General features: G+C 45.1%; 1 protein-coding gene across 1 annotated transcript in view; it reads right to left on the bottom strand.

Moving 5' to 3' along the window:
• Positions 1 to 3,117: 3,117 nt before the first annotated feature.
• TMIE (transmembrane inner ear) overlaps positions 3,118 to 21,028 on the bottom strand; it is a 658,893-nt gene continuing 640,982 nt past the window's right edge. Inside the window, exon 4 of the mRNA XM_069647090.1 lies at positions 3,118 to 4,578. Within this exon, the coding sequence (XP_069503191.1) occupies positions 4,472 to 4,578 (107 nt within the window). The 3' untranslated portion in view covers positions 3,118 to 4,471. The remainder of the gene's footprint in view (positions 4,579 to 21,028) is intronic.

Raw genomic sequence — 21,028 nt, 5'->3', positions numbered from 1 at the left:
CTAATTAGTTATTATTGTACATCGTGTGTTTGATTAAAGTATAGATTTCAATAGAACCTTGAATGGACTTTCATTTATTTTGGACTATTATACTTCACTGTTTCAGGTCTTACTGAACCACATTCACACCCCTCTAAAAGTATAGCCTTCCCTCGGCCCACGCTACCACAAAACGCAAAGGAGGTCTCTTGACTGTGCCTATTTAACTTTTTTGATTGTGTTGGCTCTTGGTTTTTAAAAGTATTAGGGATGATTGAGATGTTGTCCTCTACTCATCCTTGTACTCCTGCAGGGCAGAAGTTATTTTGTCACAGTTTACTTACCTATGATTGTAGTAATTTTTCTCTTAGTCTTTTATATAAAATGTATGTGTGTACAAATATAGTGTGTGGCTATTCTCACATTGGGTATAAATGAAAAGTGTGTACTGTACCTGTTAATCACCAGACTCCACCTCATGAGAGTTAGGCCCCGTCTGTTCTGTCATGACTACCACTTAGAAATCCTGTTGCGCTTGAGAGGATCACTAACAATACCATTCTAAAAGATACAGGTAAATATCTTGACAAGAAGGTTTAAACTAACTCTTCCTAAAACCTTGCAAGTGTTTGGCACCTCCCCTGATCCTGTTCCTCTGCCTCCGACTCTCTGTCCTACTGCTTTGTCTGCTTCATCCATGGTTGCACCCTATACCCTACCACGGACATGGCCTCTGGGTGTCCCACGTTTCTAGTCTAACTTTCCCTTTTGGAGTAGGGCTCAGCGACTGACATCCTTAAAACAGATACACGTGGCCTCCACCCTCTGGGTCTCCATAGATAATTAGGGCTTTACCAGTTGTACTGTATGTGTAAGCTCCATGCGTCAGTTTAGGATATGATTTGTAAAATTTATTGGAAACATTCCACCGGCATTAGTGCTCCATGTCACACTGAGTGCTCCAGGTTATCAGCCATTAACCTTGCTCCAGATAAGTGACACCCTATTATTCTGCCATCATAAAGCATCATCCACACTTCTAGAGTTAATCCTGACCACCTGATTGCTGTATTCTGTAGGCGCTCTCTCATAAAACAGCCCTTGGTAATCCAGCGTAATGCTTTCTTCTACTTATCCCTGAGGGACCACCAAAAGCAGTCAGGTCCCTTGATGAGGTTCAGTGAAAAGATGGAGGTAACAGCTGAGCTTCCACCTTCTAACAGCAAATACCGACATCACTGACATTACATAACACCTTGATGAAAAATCCTCATTGGCTACTCGGGCATTCAAAACACAAAACTGTAAACTTTCTGGTAGAGACTGTGAATATTACGTTCTAAACTGCTTAGTCTGTCTTGAATTTGTATGACACAATACAAAACAATACAATACAATACAATACAATGGTTTCAGCTCACTTGCAAGTTTGAATATGTTGTGGGAAATATGTACCATGTGTAATTTTGATTGAAATCAACTCAAAGACAGAGAGGACTTTCCTTTTGTGCGCAGGGGTTGCAGCTATCCACAGCTTGTTGAACAATGGGGTCCTGAAATGTTCCTTGTCTATAATATTCAACAGAACAGGAATGGTAATGTGTTCAACATTTATATGATGCGATCTCCAACTTACACCGAAGTTCTGGAACTATTGGTGCAGTTCTGGATCTATTGGTGCAATCAAGCTATATAGCCCCTGTCTTCTGTTTTTATCCAACAACAAGATATCAAATATTGCCTACAAAATATGCCAACTTTGAAGGTACTAAAAGGATCTGTGCATTTCGAAGGTACATATTGTAAAATAATTTCTCCTAATGAATATGCAGGAATCTGGTTTGGTAAAATCATCGCATGTTTGTTAGCTGTCAGATGGATCCCCTGCAGTGAAAAAGACCCACTACAGCTAATATGTTTGACCAGTATTCTGAACCGCCGATGTTTGTTCTCTTGCACCCCACTTGTGACATGTTATAACGGTGTATAAAGCAAAGATTCTAGATGTTTTACTGTTGCCACAATAAAACGATGTCTCCGCATTGCCCCTAATGTTTAAATTCACATTGTATTTATTTTCTGGGCGATCAAAGTCTAAATAAATTCCGACCCTACAGCACCTGCCATCATCTACCAATCATTTAATTGGTTACTAACAGCTCGGTGCGGTCATGACTGTAGAGTCACTATGTACATGATGTGATGCAGCCATTCCTCATGCTAATGGAAGGTTAATGTGTTATTCTAGCATATATGTTTTGTTAAATGCATGGTTTAAAAAACATAGTTCAAAGCCTTTTCACAATTACACACAAATTCTGCTTGCACTTAACAGTAAGCAACATTGCATAAACAAAATGTTAGTATTCCACTTGATCCCTCCTCCTTGGTGACATTTTGGGAAAAGGTTGAGCCACGTTTTCCAGTTGTACTTTTTCTACTCATATTTTGTTGTGCTTAGATTTCGCTGCATCCTCCTTTCGGGTAGAGAGTGTGTCTGGCATTACCTGAATGTTGAAAGCTCCACCATTTCGGGAATTGCTTACCTGTTAATGCATTTATTGTTCTTCAGTTTTCTTCTGCCTTTTGTTCTGTGTCAATTTCAATTTCAAACTAACATCTCAAGAAACCATCAATTTGCCATCCACACACCTTACTCTAGTTATTTCACTCCACTTGCCATTATTGGAGACTGACAACTTTACAACTACACCACAATACGCATGTAGATGTAGACATATACATTGGGCCTTGGTACGTGTCCAGCAGTAACCGTGCAGGTGCGACTGGCGGGTTCCCGCCGGACCCATAAAAAATGACCGCCGGCTGACTTCCCGGTGCCACCGGGCTATTCCAAGTCTGGCGGCAGGGAAGTCAGACACCGGCAATTTCGTTAATCCCCATTCCCATAGAGTCCTATAGGGAATGGGCACACGGAAGCACCAGCACTGTTATACAAAAGGAAATGAAGACCTTGGTTGTAAATAAATCAATTATGTGGCAGCATGGCTTATTAATTTCAGACCCACAGCCAGATTGCACCAGGACGAGAAGCTGTGAATGTGGATCAACGCCTAGCTTCAGAGTCAGAAAGCATTATATATGCTTGTGAGAAGGATGACAAATGGCAAAACTATGCAAAGTTATACCATGATTTAATTGGGTTTTTCATCACATAGAAACATACATATTTACAGCACACTTCAACGTTTGGTAACAATATTATTGGGACACTGGTCTGAAGGATCGCATTGGAGTTGCAAGGAGGCCCTTGGGGGGATGGGGAAATAATGTAAACATGTGTGGTGCTCAGCTCTACGGGATTCCAACTTAATGTGACGGAACTTTCTGATGACAGATGAAAGATCCTAGAACCATGGGTAATAACACCTTTAATATTAATTGGAATTTTAAAAATCAGACAGAAATGGCACATTTGCTCAGCTCTATATATCAACCCACCCCTTAGTAAAACATTCCTGCGAGAGAATGAACCAAAAGAACGATTTAGTGTGATCGCTGGCTCACATATGCCAGTAAGGAGTACAATATTTGTCAACACTTTTTCACCTCCTCTGGCAGTAAAAGCTACATTTCTAAATTGTAAGGAGTTGGTGTATTCAATTCCAAACTGTTCATTCAAACAAATATCTTGCAGGTGTGTAGGTGTATAATGGTAATAGCTTTTTAAATGTCATATTTTGTCGAAATTGAATTAATAAATAGAATAGTAATATTAGCAATATAAATAATAACCGAGCAATATTATTATTCGTAGTATTAGTATTATTAGTATTATTAATTATACTAATAATAATAATATGTGTTCCATAAAGAGTAAATATACAATAAAAAAGCCTCAAACATTATATACTGCTACTGATAATAAATATCATTATTGATATTATTATACTTTTTGTTATTATTGTTGTTACTATTATTATTAGTATTTTTAGTATTTTGTAGTCAAAGGTAAAGGTTATTGTGATAATAATACTCATTAATGGTGGAGTCCGCCATTCATTTTCCTTTGGCTTGAATGAAAGTCAATACATAAGTAATGTATTATCTACATACCCAGCTCCATTGAGGAAAACTAAGATTTCCAATTTGTCTTCTGGTCTCATTCATGGCAAGAGTAAAATAAACATAGTGTTCCATGAGGTAATTCTAACATAACACAAAATTCAGTGGACTAATTGTTCCCAAATTGGAGAAATTCAAAGAAAATACACTTTGACCTATGGGATTCGCCATTAAGCAAATGTCATTGAGTTCATAAGTGACCCTTTAGTTTTAGTAAAGGAATATGTTAGCTGACTGGGAATGTATTAGAAACATTGAGGTAAGAAAGGACAGTAGGAGAGGTAAGTTACAGAAAGAAAATAGTTCAACAATAGACAAATGAAATAGAAAGTTCACAGAGCAGAGACTCTCCCAGGAGGCCAAGGGAAGCAGAGGTGAAAGATGCAGCGGGGAAAGATGTTGGTCCCTAGGTGCCTTGGAGAGCCATCTCATCTTCTTCTTTAACAACTGGTAGAGCGCTGACTGGTCTGGTTTGGAGGTGCCCAGAAAGAGTCTGGAGATTTTCTGCAGAGCCTACAGGATAGAGTCAGGAAGATACTGAAAGTCAGGACATGCAACGAAAAAGAGAGACAGTACAGAAATCAGATGAACCAAGAAGATATGTAAAAATAGGAGCAATGCAAAGAAAGAATGGGGAGCCTGGTATGTTTGCATATTTTCACAAGTTCTTCAATTGTTATGGTTATATTTGTATTTTCTCAACTTGAGTATTTGTTCTTGAAGGTAAACTGTCACTGTTGGACATAGGAGACTGATTTCTAATCTCAGCTCTCCCACCCACCACTTTTGTGAAAAAATGACCCATTTCAATGAAGCGGGAGGTTGGTTGAAGAAAGTTGATGAAGGACACTCAAGAATATTAAGGTGATATGCCTCAAGGTGGCAGGCCCACCCAGTGGATAACGGCCCGCCACCCAAGTTAAGGGCTAAGCGAGGCTCCCTTAACGAGAGTGGTGTGCCATTACCCACAGCATGGGCCCAGCCACCGAGGGGCATATCACCATTAGCACCCGTGTAGCATGCTACCCAGGTGCTAATGTTTTTATTTTTTAAATGGAAAGTATTTTCTTTCCTTGCATGGGACGTATCGCAGCATCCCGTTCACAGAGAGAAAATACTGTACCAGCATGGCCACCATGGAATAAGAAGGCAGGGCTCAGTATGGAGACCCTCTTCCATGTCCATGGCAGCCGTAGCGGGGACGAGAGCAGCTAACAGGTAAGTCAAATGGGGGGGTTAAATAGAAAAAGCAGTGTTGGTGGGCGGAAGATGGCGGGCGGGGCAGCTGGCCGTCAGGTGGCATAGAACATGGGATTTCACTGGTCGTGTCAGCCTGCGTTCCTAGTCACCTGATTGGCTGGCTCAGCCATCCAGGGTTCTAATGCACCATATTGTAAGGTTGTATTTAGTAAGGTGTAAACTCAGTCCTTCTTTTCAGATCTACAAGTTCATACCCTGAAGACTTGCTTAACAAAAAGAGCTGAGCAAAGTAAAGGTATGTTCAGACATCAGGTAGTTCAGTTAAAGGGACACGAGAACATGTTCTTTTTCATTGCAGCTAGAACTCCAGGTTGACATAAGTATCCAAAGGACAGGGCAGTAAGAAAGTTAATCTATGTTCTGGCAAATCCATGAAGGAAAATTTGACTTCAACACATTTATCACACATGTATTACCAACATTTACAGTGAAATATCAAATTGAAGATATTAGTAAAATGGAAATAAACTAGCCACAAGCTGTATTGAAAAATATGCCTCTTGTGAAGGCAGGCATTTGACATTTCTTTGCCATTGACATATTTTAAATTACTTCACTTTGTCCATGCTTTTAGTGCAATACGTGTTGGTTCTAGTCCCTCCCTAAATGATATAACGATTGTTTGTCATTGGTAGTCACTTTCCTCCATGAAAGAAATGGATGGATTATTTACTGCCAATCATCATTGCACCCTCTTGCAACCTCCATCACCCCTGACTGCCTATCTTCCATCCAATCCTGGTGCGCCTCCAATGAGCTCTGCCGTAACGCATATAAAACTGAGATTCTTCCCAATGGAACCCCTGATCCCTCCTTCTTCCCCTCATTCTGCCCTTCCTCCTGGGGCTCTCCCCCTGCGCCTTAAACTGAAGCCAGAAACCTTGGAGTCATCTGTAACTCCAATCTCTCCTTCCTCACTTACACTCAGAACATTGCCAAGAAGTCCAAATATCAGCTCTTCCTTCTCAAAATAATTTTACCTTTTCTCACCTTCCCTCAGAGGCTCAATGTGACTGAAGCACTGGTTCTCTCTAGACGTGACTACTGTACAGCCTCATCCTGAATCTTCCTTCTTCCAATCTGAAACCCCTCCAGCTTATCTAGAATAGGGCAGCAAGACTTATCCTCGGTCTTAAGCCCAGGGACCGCATCTCTCCTGCACTAAAAAGTCTTCACTGGCTCCCATTTACGGCACAGATTAAATTCAAATCCCTCTACATCATCCACAAGGCGGTCTGGGTCCGAGAACCACACTATATTTAACTTTATCTCACAAAATACTCTCCTCTAGACCACTTTGTTCGTCTTTGTGTATAAAGCATTTTGCTAAATAGAGGGCTGCGTGTCACTCAATTACCTCAGCGGGCTCCTGCCTTTGCAATAGCCTCCTCCTCTCCTGCGCATTGAGCAGTATCTACTCAAACTCAGGAAGCTCCTAAAGACTGTCCTCTTTTCCTCCTCCCTCCTTATCTTCTCTGCTAATCCCACAGTTGCTGAATCAGTGTCCTTGGCCATTATGCATGCTCAGGGCCTTGACCTCCCACACCCTCCGCTCTGGAGGCTTGCATGTACACCACCAGCGGCGCATGCCATGTAGTACTCAACATTCCTGGCACTATGTCTATGTCTCACCCACAAACACAGACTACCCAGCACTTAGCCCCTCTTCCTTCTTCCTTTCTGCACTTGCACATTTGGAATACTCACAAGGGTTAGTAGGTCCGTCTTCCCCCCTATGCTCATAAATATTGTGCTGGAATGTATTTCCCACCATTGTTTCTCCCTGCTCTGTGGGTGCTCAGAAACAGTATGTTCTTATTGTATAAGTGCCTAACAAGCAAACAATAAATACATAAATATATCATCAATCCTATTCTGGTCTGCATCATCAAAGTGCATATGTTTTGAATAAGTGCCTCCTTTCCAAACACTAGCTCTTGTAACTTAATGTTCCCCATTTTGTTCACCCCAGCCCAGATCTCCATAATCTACCGCTGAGCACACAACACTTTTCCAATAAATCCATGTTTCAAGGACCAAAGTAATTTATTTTAATGTAGGGCGAGGTGGGGTTAAGCACTGTGATGCGAAAGAGAAGGACTACGAATAACAATTATTAGTAATGCACAGAGCAGACATTAACTCCATGCCCCATCACATATCCCTGTCATTACTTTTGTGGTGTGCCAAAGCTAAAATCGCAGATGAATGTTAACCAACAGACCCAGCAGTGAATTGTATTGATGTTCGATTGGACAAAACAAGAAAATGTTTGGCGAAATCAAATGTAGCATTCCAATCTTAAGCCTTCAGGAATTTGAATCAGTAACATGAAGTAGTTTTTGAATAAGGCATGTGAAACTGATCATATTAGCAGTTTACATACCACACCAAAAGTAACTCATTGAACCTCCACCCAGGAAATTGCCCTTCCCTCTCTTCAGTATATCCTCCCTGAATAACTGCAAGTAAAGGAATATCTTCCAAGCATCTAGCCAAAGTCATATTATCCAACATACATCTTCTTATGGGAACTGCTGAAGCCTATTATTTTCCTTGCTGAACCAACGGTACAAAATCGATCACATTATCTATGGAATAGGACAATGTTCTCCTCATAAATAGGGTACGTCGTCTTGGTGTCAAATAGTTTCAGCCAATGTAAAGGATAAGATGACATCTTGTGAAAGATGGGAAACAAGAACATTTGATTTGAAGGCTAAGCCACAATGAAATTCCAGAGGTTAAGACTTCATTCACAGAAAAGGAATTGTGAAGAGAAGATCCCATAGCTTGTCTATCTTCTTGCTGATAGGATTTCAAAGAAACTAACAGTTGTGACAGTAAGAAATGTCATATCATTTCATCCAATAGGTCTCCTTAACGTGGATGATCATACTGAGCATGGGCCCAACTAAAAAGTACACGTTCTGTTTTGGAAGTGTGGAGGTTTAGTCTGTGTTTTGCCATCCATGAGTCCACATGTTTGTGACATCTTCTTAGATCCGAAGGACTGGTTGAAAGTTTGTTTACCAGATTGTAGACAGTTTGGATGTCATCCGCAAAGATTTAGCAGATTAGGCTGATGAGTTTTAGAAGGGGTGTCATGTAGATGTTGAACAGGAAAGGGTGTCAATGTCAACTGTGGGGTACTCTGCAGTATAGACACCACACATGTGATCTGTAAAGGGCCATAACAGTGGTTTGTATTGTGTTGGTGAGGAAGGAGGAAATACAGCACAGGGCCCCTCCTGTTATATCAATGTCTTACATCCTCTTCAAAAGAATATGTGGCTAGTGGTAATATAAGTTGATGCAAAGTCTAGGAGGATTAGTTGTCATCCATGTTGTTCTTTTGCATATCCCATATTGAGCACAAGGTTTATTATATGCAGGGGGCGTGGCTTGGACGGCCATGTAAAGGGTCGCACTCTGGAGGAGCTCTGTTGATCCTGTTTTGATCCTGATGGAAAGGTGCGTCCACGGGGGCCGGCCGACGCTGGAAATCGATGTCCAGGTGTGGGAATGCCACCACTACACCCGCTGAAAGTTTGTGATGTCTAGGAGACCCGGGAACCGAAATAAATTTGATTGACTAGGATGATCCCTGAGTAGGCGGACAAGACAAAATGGCGGCGACACTTTGCGAACACCGAGGACCGTGAAGTCAGCGTCGCGATCACGAGTGCAGGACCCACGGGTCCCTTCGCTTGGGGACTAGTACACGTGAGCACCGCCTAGGACGCACGGTGGCCCGGCGAGCTGGAGGGCCGAATGGATGTAGCTGTGACGACGGGACCGTGGGCCCGGGAGTTGGGGTGCTTGGGGCGTGTTGGATGCCCTATGGTGTGGTGGGCCAGGCTTTGCGCATTGAGTGGCGTGATTCCCCTTCGGCGCCTGGCGGGACGGGCCCCCGCCCGACTCATACAACAGTATGACCACGAGAGGTGTGAAACCCAAGGCCAAACAGCCCACGATGGAGGCTTACGCCAAGTCCCCCTCCTGGGCGGAAGGAGGCAAGAACAAAGAGACCCCCGTGACGGTCGCAGAGTCGCCGGGCACGATACAGGAGGTGCTGGCGGCGATTGCGGACTTAAAAGTGTCATGGGAGACCAAGTTGGGCCTTGCCATGAAAGGGCTGCAGGAAGGCTTAAACCTTAAGATCGGTGCCGTCCAGGAGGAGGTGAATCTGCTAAGACTGGATGTGAGGGCGATCTCGGAGCGCACGGGGACCATTGAGAAGGAGACGGCCACGAACACGGCAGACTGCGCTGCTCACAAGAGGGAACTACACGCCCTTGTGCAATGGGTGGGCAACCTGGAGGACAGAGCGGAGCAGGCGGAGGGACGTGCCAGGCACAACAATATTCGCATTGTGGGCCTACCTGAAGGAACGGAAGGACCAGACCCCACAGAGTTTGTGGAATCCATGCTTTTGCAGGAGATTACCGGCGGGGTGCTGACCCAGGGGTTTGCAGTCGAGAGGGCGCATAGGGCCCTAACCAGGAGGCCGCCCCCTGGGGCCCCCCCGCGGCCAGTGATCGTGAAAATTCTGAACTACCGAGATCGCGAAAAGATTCTTGAATTCTTTCGAAAAGGGGGAACGATTGACAGAGGATCGGCCAAGATCACGGCCTACCCTGACTACACGCTACAAGTACAGCGGAGTCGGATGCACTTCGGGGCGGTGAAAAGGAGACTGCGTGAAGCTGGCCATCGCTACATGCTACTCTACCCGGCCAAATTTTTTTACAGAAACAGATCCCTGTTCTTTGAAACACCGACTGAAGCAATGGACTGGCTGGACGCGCTGGGCAGTCCTCAAGAACCGGGCATCCAGGAGGAGACTACGGAAGATAAGTAGCTTACAGCTGGGTCGCCTAGGGCAATGGGGCCGAGACATTGGGACTTGAATATAGTCATTTATACGGCATATGGTGCGTGTGATGTGGCGCTGACTGGCTGGCCCATTGGGCGTGCCTACCCGTGGTTACTTGGTTGGGGGCTCCGAGAGGCTTCCTTTGTCCCCAGTAGTAAAATATCTAGTTAGTCAGGTCGCTGTTAGATCGGCGACGCCCCGCAGGGTCCTATTCCTTGAATACGGGATAAGACCAGACGCGGGTGGGCCTGAGATCCAGGGATGGAGCTGGGCTTTTGTTGGGGTGGGATGGGTTGTTTGCTGTGGTGTGTAGTTGGGAAACAGGGAGGGGGGACGGGGATCAAGGACGGAAGAGCCGGCGGAGAGTTAGACCAAGGGAGCATTGTGGGGAGGGCGGGGCTGAGTATAGACCGAACTGATGGCATCGGATAATCTTCGCATAGCTACCTGGAATGTCCGAGGCCTCAATAGCTACCTCAAGCGGAACACGGTAATGCTATACCTGAAGAGGATGCGGATAGATATAGCCCTGCTACAAGAGACCCACCTCACTAGGGAGAAATTGGTGGTCAAGAGGAAATGGAAGGGCAATGTGGTGGGTGCCACGTACTCGGCGTATGCTAGAGGGGTTATCACCTGGATGGCGCCGCACGTGCCGTTCCGGGTGCTTGACTCGATAGTGGACCCGGAGGGCAGAATGGTGGCGATAACAGGACTCCTGGAGAACAGGGAAGTACACATCCTCAACCTGTATGCCCCCAATCATGATACTGCAGCCTATTTTAGATCCCTCTATGTCAAACTAGGCCCCATGGTAGGGGGTGCGATGGTGTGGGGTGGGGACTTCAACTGCGTCTTGGATCCCAAAATTGACCGGTCCGCTGATACCAAAGGGAAAATGTCGCCGGCGGCCAAGGCGCTCGGGACATTGCTGGGAGACCTGGGACTGGTAGATGTGTAGAGGAAACTCCACCCCACAGATAGGCAGTATTCGCACTATGCGGCGCCATATGATTTACACACGAGATTGGATTATGTGTTTGGAACTGCCGAGATAGCGGGTGAAATGGTAGGGGCAGAATACAAGGCCCGAGTATTGTCGGACCATTCGCCCCTGGTGGTAGAGTGGCGACACCAACCCCCTAGGCCTCGGGTCCCCACATGGAGGCTTCGGTCGGAGGCACTGCAGGATGAGGGATTCCGGGAGGACCTGAGGGTTGCCATCGGGGAATACTTTGAGATAAACACGGGTAGCGTGCGCTCTGTGGGAACTCTGTGGGAGGCCTTTAAGGTGGTGGTGCGCGGAGTGGCCATCTCTAAATCCAAAGGACTTCAAGGGGGTATCGAGAGGGAGCTTCGGGACACCGAAAGGGAACTGGAGAGCCTAGCTCGTCTCGAGAACGCCACTCAGGAGGACAAGACTAGGGCGAGGGACCTTCAGGTGGCGTGCAGTGCTCTTTGGGATCGACTATGCAGATTGAACCATAGGAAATACACCGAGAGGCTGCACGCGGGGGGCGACAAGCCAGGCAGACTGCTGGCATGGCTGTACAAGAGCGAGTCCCCCCAGGTGGTTATTCATGAGATCTGTGGTGAGGAGGGCTGTCTTCGCAACACTCAGGACGGGGTGAACGAGGAATTCCTCAGGTTCTACAAACGTTTGTATGAGGACACTGGGGATGACAGGAGTCAGGACATCCTGAACACACTCGAAGACATTGGTCTGCCCACCCTAGACGACCTGGAGCGGGAGGAACTGGACGCCCCTATCACTTCAGACGAGCTGGAGGTGGTGATCCGGGGCCTCCCCACGTGTAAGGCACCTGGAACGGATGGACTGCCTAGTGAGTTTTACAAGGTGTACGCGCAGGAGCTGCTCCAGCCACTGCTGGCCTTGTTTAACGAGGCATACGAACAGGGAGAACTCCCGTTGTCCCTCCGTGAGGCCATGATTGTCCCATTACTGAAACCAGGCAAGCCGGCTGTTGAGTGTGGATCTTATAGACCTCTGTCCATGCTAAACCAGGACAGCAAAATACTCACGGCGGTGCTGGCCAACAGGTTGAAGAAGGTGATCGGCAAGCTGATCCACCCGGATCAAACGGGATATGTCCCAGGCAGGAATATCACTGATAACCATAGGAGGCTGCACCATGTTATCGACCATACTAAGGACGACATGGGCGAGATGGCGGTAATGCCGCTGGATGCGGTCAAGGCCTTCGATTCAGTGAGATGGCCTTGGCTGAAAGCGGCCCTGCAGGGATATGGCGTGGGCCCTGGGTATATCAGATGGGTCCAGTTGTTATATAGCAGCCCGGTGGCGAGGGTCAAGACAGGGGCCACAGTCTCGGATGCCTGGCAACTTAGCAGGGGGACCAGGCAGGGATGCCCTTGGTCACCCATGTTCTATATACTCTCGCTGGAGCCGCTGGCGATATGCCTGCGGCAACAATACGGAGAGGTGGGCATTAACACCGCCAGCGGCAGTCACTTAATATCTCTGTATGCGGACGATATGCTGCTTTACTTGCGCTACCCGGAGGAGAACCTGCAGTACGTACTGGAGGTACTGGATCATTACGCTGTCCTCTCGGGCATATCAGTGAACCCCAGGAAGTCTAGCCTGTTCCCTCTGGGCGGGTACAGGGATGTCCCGCTAGAGAGGCTGCCTGTGTTGCCAATACCATGGCGGACCAACACGTTTAGGTACCTGGGGGTAAATATTTACCACCGGACTGAGGCGGTACACAAGCATAACACAGAGAGAGCCATAGAGGGGGTCAGGAACAGCATGGCATTCTGGTCCAGATTGCCCCTGTCCATGATGGGGAGGGCGGCTTTGCTGAAAATGGTGGTCCTTCCCAGACTCCTGCATTTCTTCGTGAACGTCCCGTATTTGATCCCTAAGAGCCTATTTGGGCGACTTCATAGTATGTGTAGGGGCTTCGTGTGGGGTAACTCCAGGAATAGGGTGGCCCTGTGGAAGCTCCAGAACCCGCACGAGAAGGGGGGTATAGGCTTGCCCAACTTCGAACTATATTATCTGGCGGGGCAGCTGTTGTATGTAGCTAGGTGGTTGTCTGATGAAGATTCGGCGGAATCTAGGTTGCTGCGGGAGGATGCGGCCCCATACTTCCTGAGAGAGGTGGTGTGGCTACCAAGGAATAAATTGACGGGAAGAGGGCGGCTATTGAGGTTGGGATGGGAGGTCTGGCACAGAACGTGGAAATTGATGGGGGAGTCAGAACCGCTATCTCGGCAGGTCCCGCTTGTGGCCCTGTGCGAAAACGACTCCCAACTGCTTCAGTCTGTCCGTAGGCACTGGGAGCCGGTGGGCCTGGCCACGCTCGGGGACATATGGCAGGAGGGGGAGGCGTTGGACTTCCAAAAGTTGCAGGATGAGACGGGGGTGCATAGAGGCCAGTACATCACCTATGCCAGGCTAGTGAAACGAGTAAGAGAGAGATGGCCGGTGACGGCACTGGCAGATGACCCTGATGCCACCCTTGAAACTATGTATGATGTCTCAGAGGGCGGGCATGAAATATCACGGATATACGAACTCCTTAGAGCGAAGGCTGGGAAAGAGTTGCTCCAACTGAGGCATCAATGGGAGGAGGAGATGGGTGGACTCATGACGGAGGGTCAGTGGAAGAGGGTCCTGGGGTATCATAAAAAGGTGTCCCGAAATGCACGGCTCCAACAACTCCAGTTCTACATTACTCACAGGGCCTACCTGACTCCCCAGAAGATCGCACGGTTTGGAGGCTCGATCACTCAAAAATGCCCCAGGTGTGGGGTTGTGGACGCAGGGTTGCTGCACATGTTTTGGGCCTGCCCGGAAGTGTATAGATTTTGGGAGGAGGTCAAGATGAAGCTTGCAGGTGGGGGAGTGGTGTTGGACGTGAGATCGGCCTGGTCGTGTATGCTTGGGATCTTCCCCGGGCCCAGACACTTTAGGCACCTGAGCAAGATGAGGGACCTGGCATATGTTCTGGCCAAACGCAGGATTGCCATGAACTGGAAATCGGCCAGCAGGCCGAGAGTGGAACTAAGGTGGGCGGACCTTGTGAGGTGGGCTGAGGCGGAATCCGTGGTATGGTTTGACGCGGTCACTAGAGGGGGCGAGGTGAAGATAGGGCCCTTGCTGGCCTGGCGACAATTGGTGGCCTCTATGACCAACCCACAACAGGGTTTGGACGAATCTGAGAATTCGGATGACGGGCATACGGACAATGCTCCACCTGACGGTGCCCCGACTGAGGATACAAGGGAGCCGGCTCTGGCTTGATGGGGGGTGGGGGGAGTTTTTTTCGTATTTTCTTTTGTGTTTCTGTAAGTAATTAACAGTTGTATTGTGTTGTGTGTTGTTTGGTTTTCTAAAATATAAAATCAATAAAATATTTAAAAAAAAAAAAGGTTTATTATATGCCTCATATTTGTCTAAAGCTATGATGTGCCGCATGGAACAGGTTTCTTGTTTCAATGAACTCCTGGAGTTGAACAAATGTGATATTTCTGTATTCTTATGATGAAGTCAGTGTTTGAAATCGGGCAATACTTTACACTGTCATTTAGGTCTGTTTTTTGTGGCGTGGTATGACAAAAGCTGATTTTAGCAGTGGAGGGATGCTTCAAGTGGTGATTGAGTTATTGAGGAATTAGAAGAAATCAGGTGTCACTTGCACATGATTCATGAAGATTTTAAATAGGTTAGGGGCAAATATCTGTCAGGGTTACAGGAGTCAATAGTCGTGAGATATTAAGTAGAAGGGGTGGAAGGTGGTTATCAATAGGAAGGTTGATTTCATAGGCGGTGTCCCTTGGAGGGGTAACAAAGGTTTTGACATTTATTATCCAGCTATTCTTGGATGCATTGTATGTTTTCAGATCAGGGCATGGACATTTGGTCATATCATTCTTGTTGGGATTGTGGTTCTGTTGAATGTTGCTGGGTTTTTTAATTCTTTAATTATCTTCAAGATTTCCTTTGGTATGTTTTGTGCTAATTCAATGCATCCGGATCAGTGCACTGTATTGTTTTTGATGATGTCTTCCTGTAGGAACATAGCTGTTGATGATAGTCAAGTCTGTCTGGTTGCAAGTTGTGTTACCTCCAAATGTTCTTGAGTTTTTGATCGTTTTCCTTCAGGAAGTGTAATTTTAGTTTGTACCATTTCTAAATATTCTTCTTCTGGATGTACTTGAAATCTGTTTTTTCGATGGCAGCTCATCTAAAGTTGAGTGAATCCAGTTATGAAGGCTGTGGGGTTGTCCCTCCAGGGTGATTGTCAATGTGTAAGATGTGATGGTTGGTTTGTTTGATTACATTATTTCTAAGAATGTGTTGTTAAGCACAACCATCCTTGGTCTGGACATTGTCACAGACCTATGGATGGTTCTGCGTGCTTCTGTGAAACCTGTGAATTAAATGGATAAATTATCTACCCAAGGGAGCAGACTGTGAACAAGTTTTCATTAAAAAAAGTGCCATCAATGGGATGGCCAGCTATGTGCGTACATCATTTTGCAAATTGTTTGAGATGTAGTGCAGCAATGTTAGCTACAAAGGATTTTGTGATGGGATTATCTTCTTTCTTGAGGCAGATGTTAGTCAACAAGAATAGTCAGATTTTGGTGGTCTATGGATTGGTTGATGGCTGAATCCACAAGACTGTATTATGAACTATTGTAAAGGGATCTGTTTCTGAGGTGTAGTTTAGTGAAGAGGTGCGAGAGGGAGAGCAGGTAAGTATGATCGACTCACACTCCCAGATGTCATCAACATAAGGGGTTATGACTTTGCTAGAATCTCTGCTGACTAGTGCTCTCCCTCCACCTTTTTAGTTGGGTCTGTTTGCACATGTGATCTAGAATCCTGCTAGAATACTTTCAGGGATTACTGACGAATGGTCATGAGATAACCAGGTTTCTGTGATAAAAGTCGATCTAGTTAGCCTACTGAGAGGCCAAATATATCAGGCGAGTGTCTGGATAATGATTATGCACTGATTAGAAGATGTCTGTTGACCACCATGTTATGACAGCTAATGTCCGTGGGAGGTTAGTCTGTGGTAGGATCGTTGTTGTTTTCATTTGTTTCCTGGGCTCTTGGGTAGGGCTTTAAGAGTTGAGAATGCTGAGTAGATTGTTCCTGACGTCAGGGTATTCACCTTGGCATCCTTTTGTGATTGTTGTGTCTGTTAAAGAGTGTCTTGTGATGAAAGGCTGTATTGATCAAGACCTCTTGCCATTGTTGTTTTATAGATGGCTGTAGCTTTATAATGAGAGTGGGGTTGTTGGGTTACATTTATGCTATGTTCCTCCTTTAGTAGCTTCTCTCCAGTCACCGGTTATTTCCTCATAGACAAAGTATTCAGGTGTATAATGCAGAAAGAATATGTATATGAAGATCGTTAAGAGTGTTTTAGGATGCAATCAGAAGACTTCTAGAATCTCGAAGATGAGCCACAAGGTGTTGTTACAGTGGCTTAAATCACTTTCTGTTTCCTTTCCTCTCAGATTTTATTGATTTTGTAGTTTCTTGGCACATTGTGGTGTTTATTATGTGGAGTGCATGCTTGATGGTGTGGGTGTAAGTGGAAGAAACAGAAAGGCACAGTTTGTTTGAGTGTGGGTAATTGTTCATTGTGGAGGTTTAGCTATGATACATTTGTTCAGCTCATGCACCAGCTCCGGAGATCTGAACAAGGCATTGATTATGTTACCAAGAGAAGAGTCTCAAGCGGTGCTATAGAAAAACCTGGTGTTGCACTGCGGTTGATCTTGTAATGCTGTTGATTTTGCTTGCAGTTTATTAGAGTTGATCTACCGCAGTTATGCATGTATAGCTGGCAACACAGTGTAATTGATCTAGTAGTGGACTTTACGCAGTTAATGACACAATGAAAAATTGGCCTTGGAGAGCTATGAATTTCAATGGTAGGACTAGGTAATTAATTTCAAAATTGCTAAGGGATCAGTTATTTGGATTTTAGAATTATTTATCTACTTACTTATATAGCGCTATGTAACCCTCAGGCATCTGGGCGCACATAAACACAAAATACCTCACATATAGTACGGGACATGTCAAACTAATACCATCAGATTATGGAACTATGAAATTATAGTCACTCAAAGGACCAAGAGAAATGGATAGAGGGGAGACATTATGAGCAAAGTCTAGTCTTCAAGGCATGGTGAAAGGAACTAATGTTTTGCTTTTGACATAGGGTAGAGGGCAATGAATTCCAGACATTTGCTGCCAATACCAGGAAGGCGCTCCCTAGGTCTTGTAAAACTTCATGACTTTAATCAGTGCGATATTGGCTGACCTCATGTCACGTTTATGTTTATACAATGAAAGGTGCGCTTCCAGATAGGCCCAAGCCCTACCATATGAACACTTATGTACCAGAGAGGCTATCTTAAAGTGGATCAATGTGGGAATGGGGAGCCAATGTAATGATTGTCTTCCCCGAGTGACATGTTGCCATCTTGAAATTCCTTTAACAATGTGCACAGCATTGTTCTGGAGTGTATGAAGTTGCTTCATACATTTCTTGCTAGCCCCCCTTAGTAACGCATTGCAATAATCCAAACATGAAAGGATTATTGCACGTGCAATTGTGGAGCAATTTGCTTCAGTGATGAAAGGCTTGATGTTCCTCAGGAAATTCAGATAATATTGACAATTGTTAGAAACATTGTCTGACTTTTTCAGCACTAATGGATACATTAAATCACACCGCAAGAGTCTTTACTTTGTCCACCACGAGATGGTGCAGTGCTTTAGCTTGAACCACTTATACTCCTGTACTAGTTTAGCTATTGCCAATGGCCTGCCAAATAGTAATAGTTCCATTTTTGCTCCATTCAGAAAGAGACAATTTCTTGTCATCCATTGCTCAATGTCCCCATAGAAGGAATTCAGGTTCCCTGTGTCTAGTCATGATCCCCACTGATCTCCAGAATCAGCATAGTTTATAAAGGAAAACCCAAGGAAGTCTAACATGTCACTGAGAGGTCTGACATAGAGATTGAACAATGTGTGCGAGAGGCACACCCCCTGTGGGACACCAGAAGTAATGGGGACTGATTGAAAGGTTGCATTTTCCCAGCACACAGATAACTGTCTTTCAGAAAGAAACAATTCAATCCAATCAGTAGCCCGCTGCTCACAATTGAAAAGGATGCAGCTTTCCTATGAATGTAACTGGTGTACTAAAGCAATTGATCTGCGTTGTACTTGGGTTCAATTGGTATCAGTGTGTATTTGATGTAACTATGCTTTGGATGCATCAAAGGTTGATGTAACTATGCTTTGGATTTGTCAGTATCACAGTGCAATTGATTTAGTATTGTATGGATTCAACAGGTATCAAACTACAATTAAAGTAGATTTATCATAGATTCAACAAGCATGATATGGATTCAACAGGTAAACTTAAAGATTGAGATAGCCATCCTATAGATTATACAGTTAATACACAGTTGACATAGGTAATCTGTGAATGCAATTGCTATCACAGTGTAGCTGAAGTAGTTATGCGATGGATTCAACAGGTAATTCATTAATGTATTTATTGTATTCATTTATAAAGCGTGCTAAACCCATAGGCATGTTACATCCAGTTATGCAAGTAATTAAGAGGAGGGGAAAAAGTCAGGGGGAGAAGCAGGAGCTTGATTTCCGTAAAGCCTTTGGTGTTCCCCTGAACAGTCAGTAAGATTGTTCCACTCTTAAAGCTGGCAAAAGTGAGTTCCATTGTCTGGTCGCGAAGGAACAGTTACATTAAGAATATTTGATGTAACTATGCTATGCAATTCAGAGGTATTAAAGAGCAATTGAGTCTGCCATGCTATAGATACAACAAGCAACACAAGAATAATTGGTGTAGCTAGGCATTGGATTCATCGGGTAACACACTATAATTGCTGCAGCTATGCTGTGGAGTCAACAGACGACACAGGAATACACCGTGCAGATAAGCTATGGGTTTAACAGGCAAAAGAAGAGGAATGAATGGACAACAGAAAAAGAATGACTAGCTATGCTATGGATTCAATTGGTATCACAGCGTGAAGGATGGAGATGGTATATGGATTTAAAGGTAACCCAAAAGCTGTGCATTATCTGGTGCTAAACAGTACTAGATAAAGCTAGTGCTATTCGTTAGTGGCAGGATGAAGTCAGGGTAGCTATGTTATGGTTCAGCTGAGTGTTTAGTAGCAGGAAAGGAGTTGTAATAAAGGTAGTTGCTGATTTACCATGCTGCTCAGCAGCCTGCTAGAGCAGATATGCAGTAGTGGAGCGCCAACCGCACAGGAACACGGGAGGTTAATTTAGCCTCTAAAGTCCACTGGCTACTCTGGGATGCCTGGTCAAGTAGCTTGATCCAGGTCACGTGACCCCCATATGGGCAGGAGACGGAGGGGCACGAAGCAAGGGGCGAGGAGGGAGAGTATGGGGAGGAAATGGAGGGATACGAAATCAAAGCTGAAGAGCTGATTGCACTTACACTATAACAAAGAGGCAGAGTATTTCCAAAGTTATACAGGCGGGCTCCTCACTCACTAGTTGGCTGCAGAAATATTACAGGTAAATGCCTGGACAACCTGGGTGTTAACAAACCGCATTGACAGAATTTCAGATAGCTGTTCAATATATTTCAGCCAGACGAACAGTTCTCAACAAGGCTCCCATGGCTACCTTACACATGAAGGTGCTATTTACCAGTAGCTACTGTTCATTTTGGCTATCGCTATGCTTCTCCTAAAAGCAAGTCCATGGACTGCGTCTGGTCTATTCACCTGCACATCTCAAATTATGGCCTGGCAGTGTCAATCACCACCATTGCATTCCTGTTGTATTTGTCGTAAAGGACCTGCGGTTGTTCCTCCCACAGCAGTATTGTGGCGGGTCTTCACCATGTTCTCTTAAATGTCTATTCAGGATTTACTTACCGCTATAGATTGCTACGTGGTGCACCAGTGTGTGCTTGAACTCGCCTTGGGTTTCTGGGAATAATACACTGTTGTCGTTGGCTCTACGAATAGTTACTGCAGGAACCTAACATGGCTTCTACTGGCTGAGCCCGTTAAATCTGCCCAGGTATAACCAGTTAGTGAATTCATTGGGAACCAATTTTAATCTTACTTTGCTGAACATTATTTGGCACAGTTGGGTTGTGAGGCGTGCGTGCTTGTGACTGTGCAAATGCCAGTCACGGCCTCTATGTTAAGGTACTTTATAAGGTTAGTGTTGGTAGTGTTGTGGGTGGTCTAGTTAGCATGCTGTCTTCCACATGTTCAACCACAAGGCAATACCGAGATTTGAACTATGAACTGTGCTAGCTTTGAATATTAATGCTTACACTTATCAATGTGTTATGGTGCTTACTTGTGGCTTTGGGCTATGGTGGAACAGTAATGTTATGGTGTGTCTGCAGGACGTTATTTACGAACCTTTTCTTAACTGTTTTTTGTGGCCGAGCAAACCATGAGCCTAGGATGGCGGTGGCATGAATAGTTGCGTTGTTTCGTGTGGGTAATTTGCTATGAAGATGGTGTGATGCTGTAAATATGCTGGGAGTTGTGCTCGGTGACAGGGTCACGCAGAGACGTCTTTATGGGAGGGCATTGATCATGTGCAGTTGCCAAAGTTGAAATACATATTGATACATTTGAGTGTACCGATGGTTCACAGGATAGCTCAGTGTGTTAAGCACTTATTGCAGAGATTTGCTTTCACATGCAAGATTACAATACTAAATTCCAGCTAGGCTGACTCAGCGTCTCCAAAGTGTGAAGTTGTTA

Source organism: Ambystoma mexicanum, chromosome 2q (genome assembly GCF_040938575.1).
Source record: "Ambystoma mexicanum isolate Mex_15411 chromosome 2q, UKY_AmexF1_1, whole genome shotgun sequence".
Classification (NCBI taxonomy): domain Eukaryota; kingdom Metazoa; phylum Chordata; class Amphibia; order Caudata; family Ambystomatidae; genus Ambystoma; species Ambystoma mexicanum.
The sequence above is the reverse complement of the archived record's forward strand: the minus strand, read 5'-3'. Positions and strand labels throughout refer to the sequence as shown.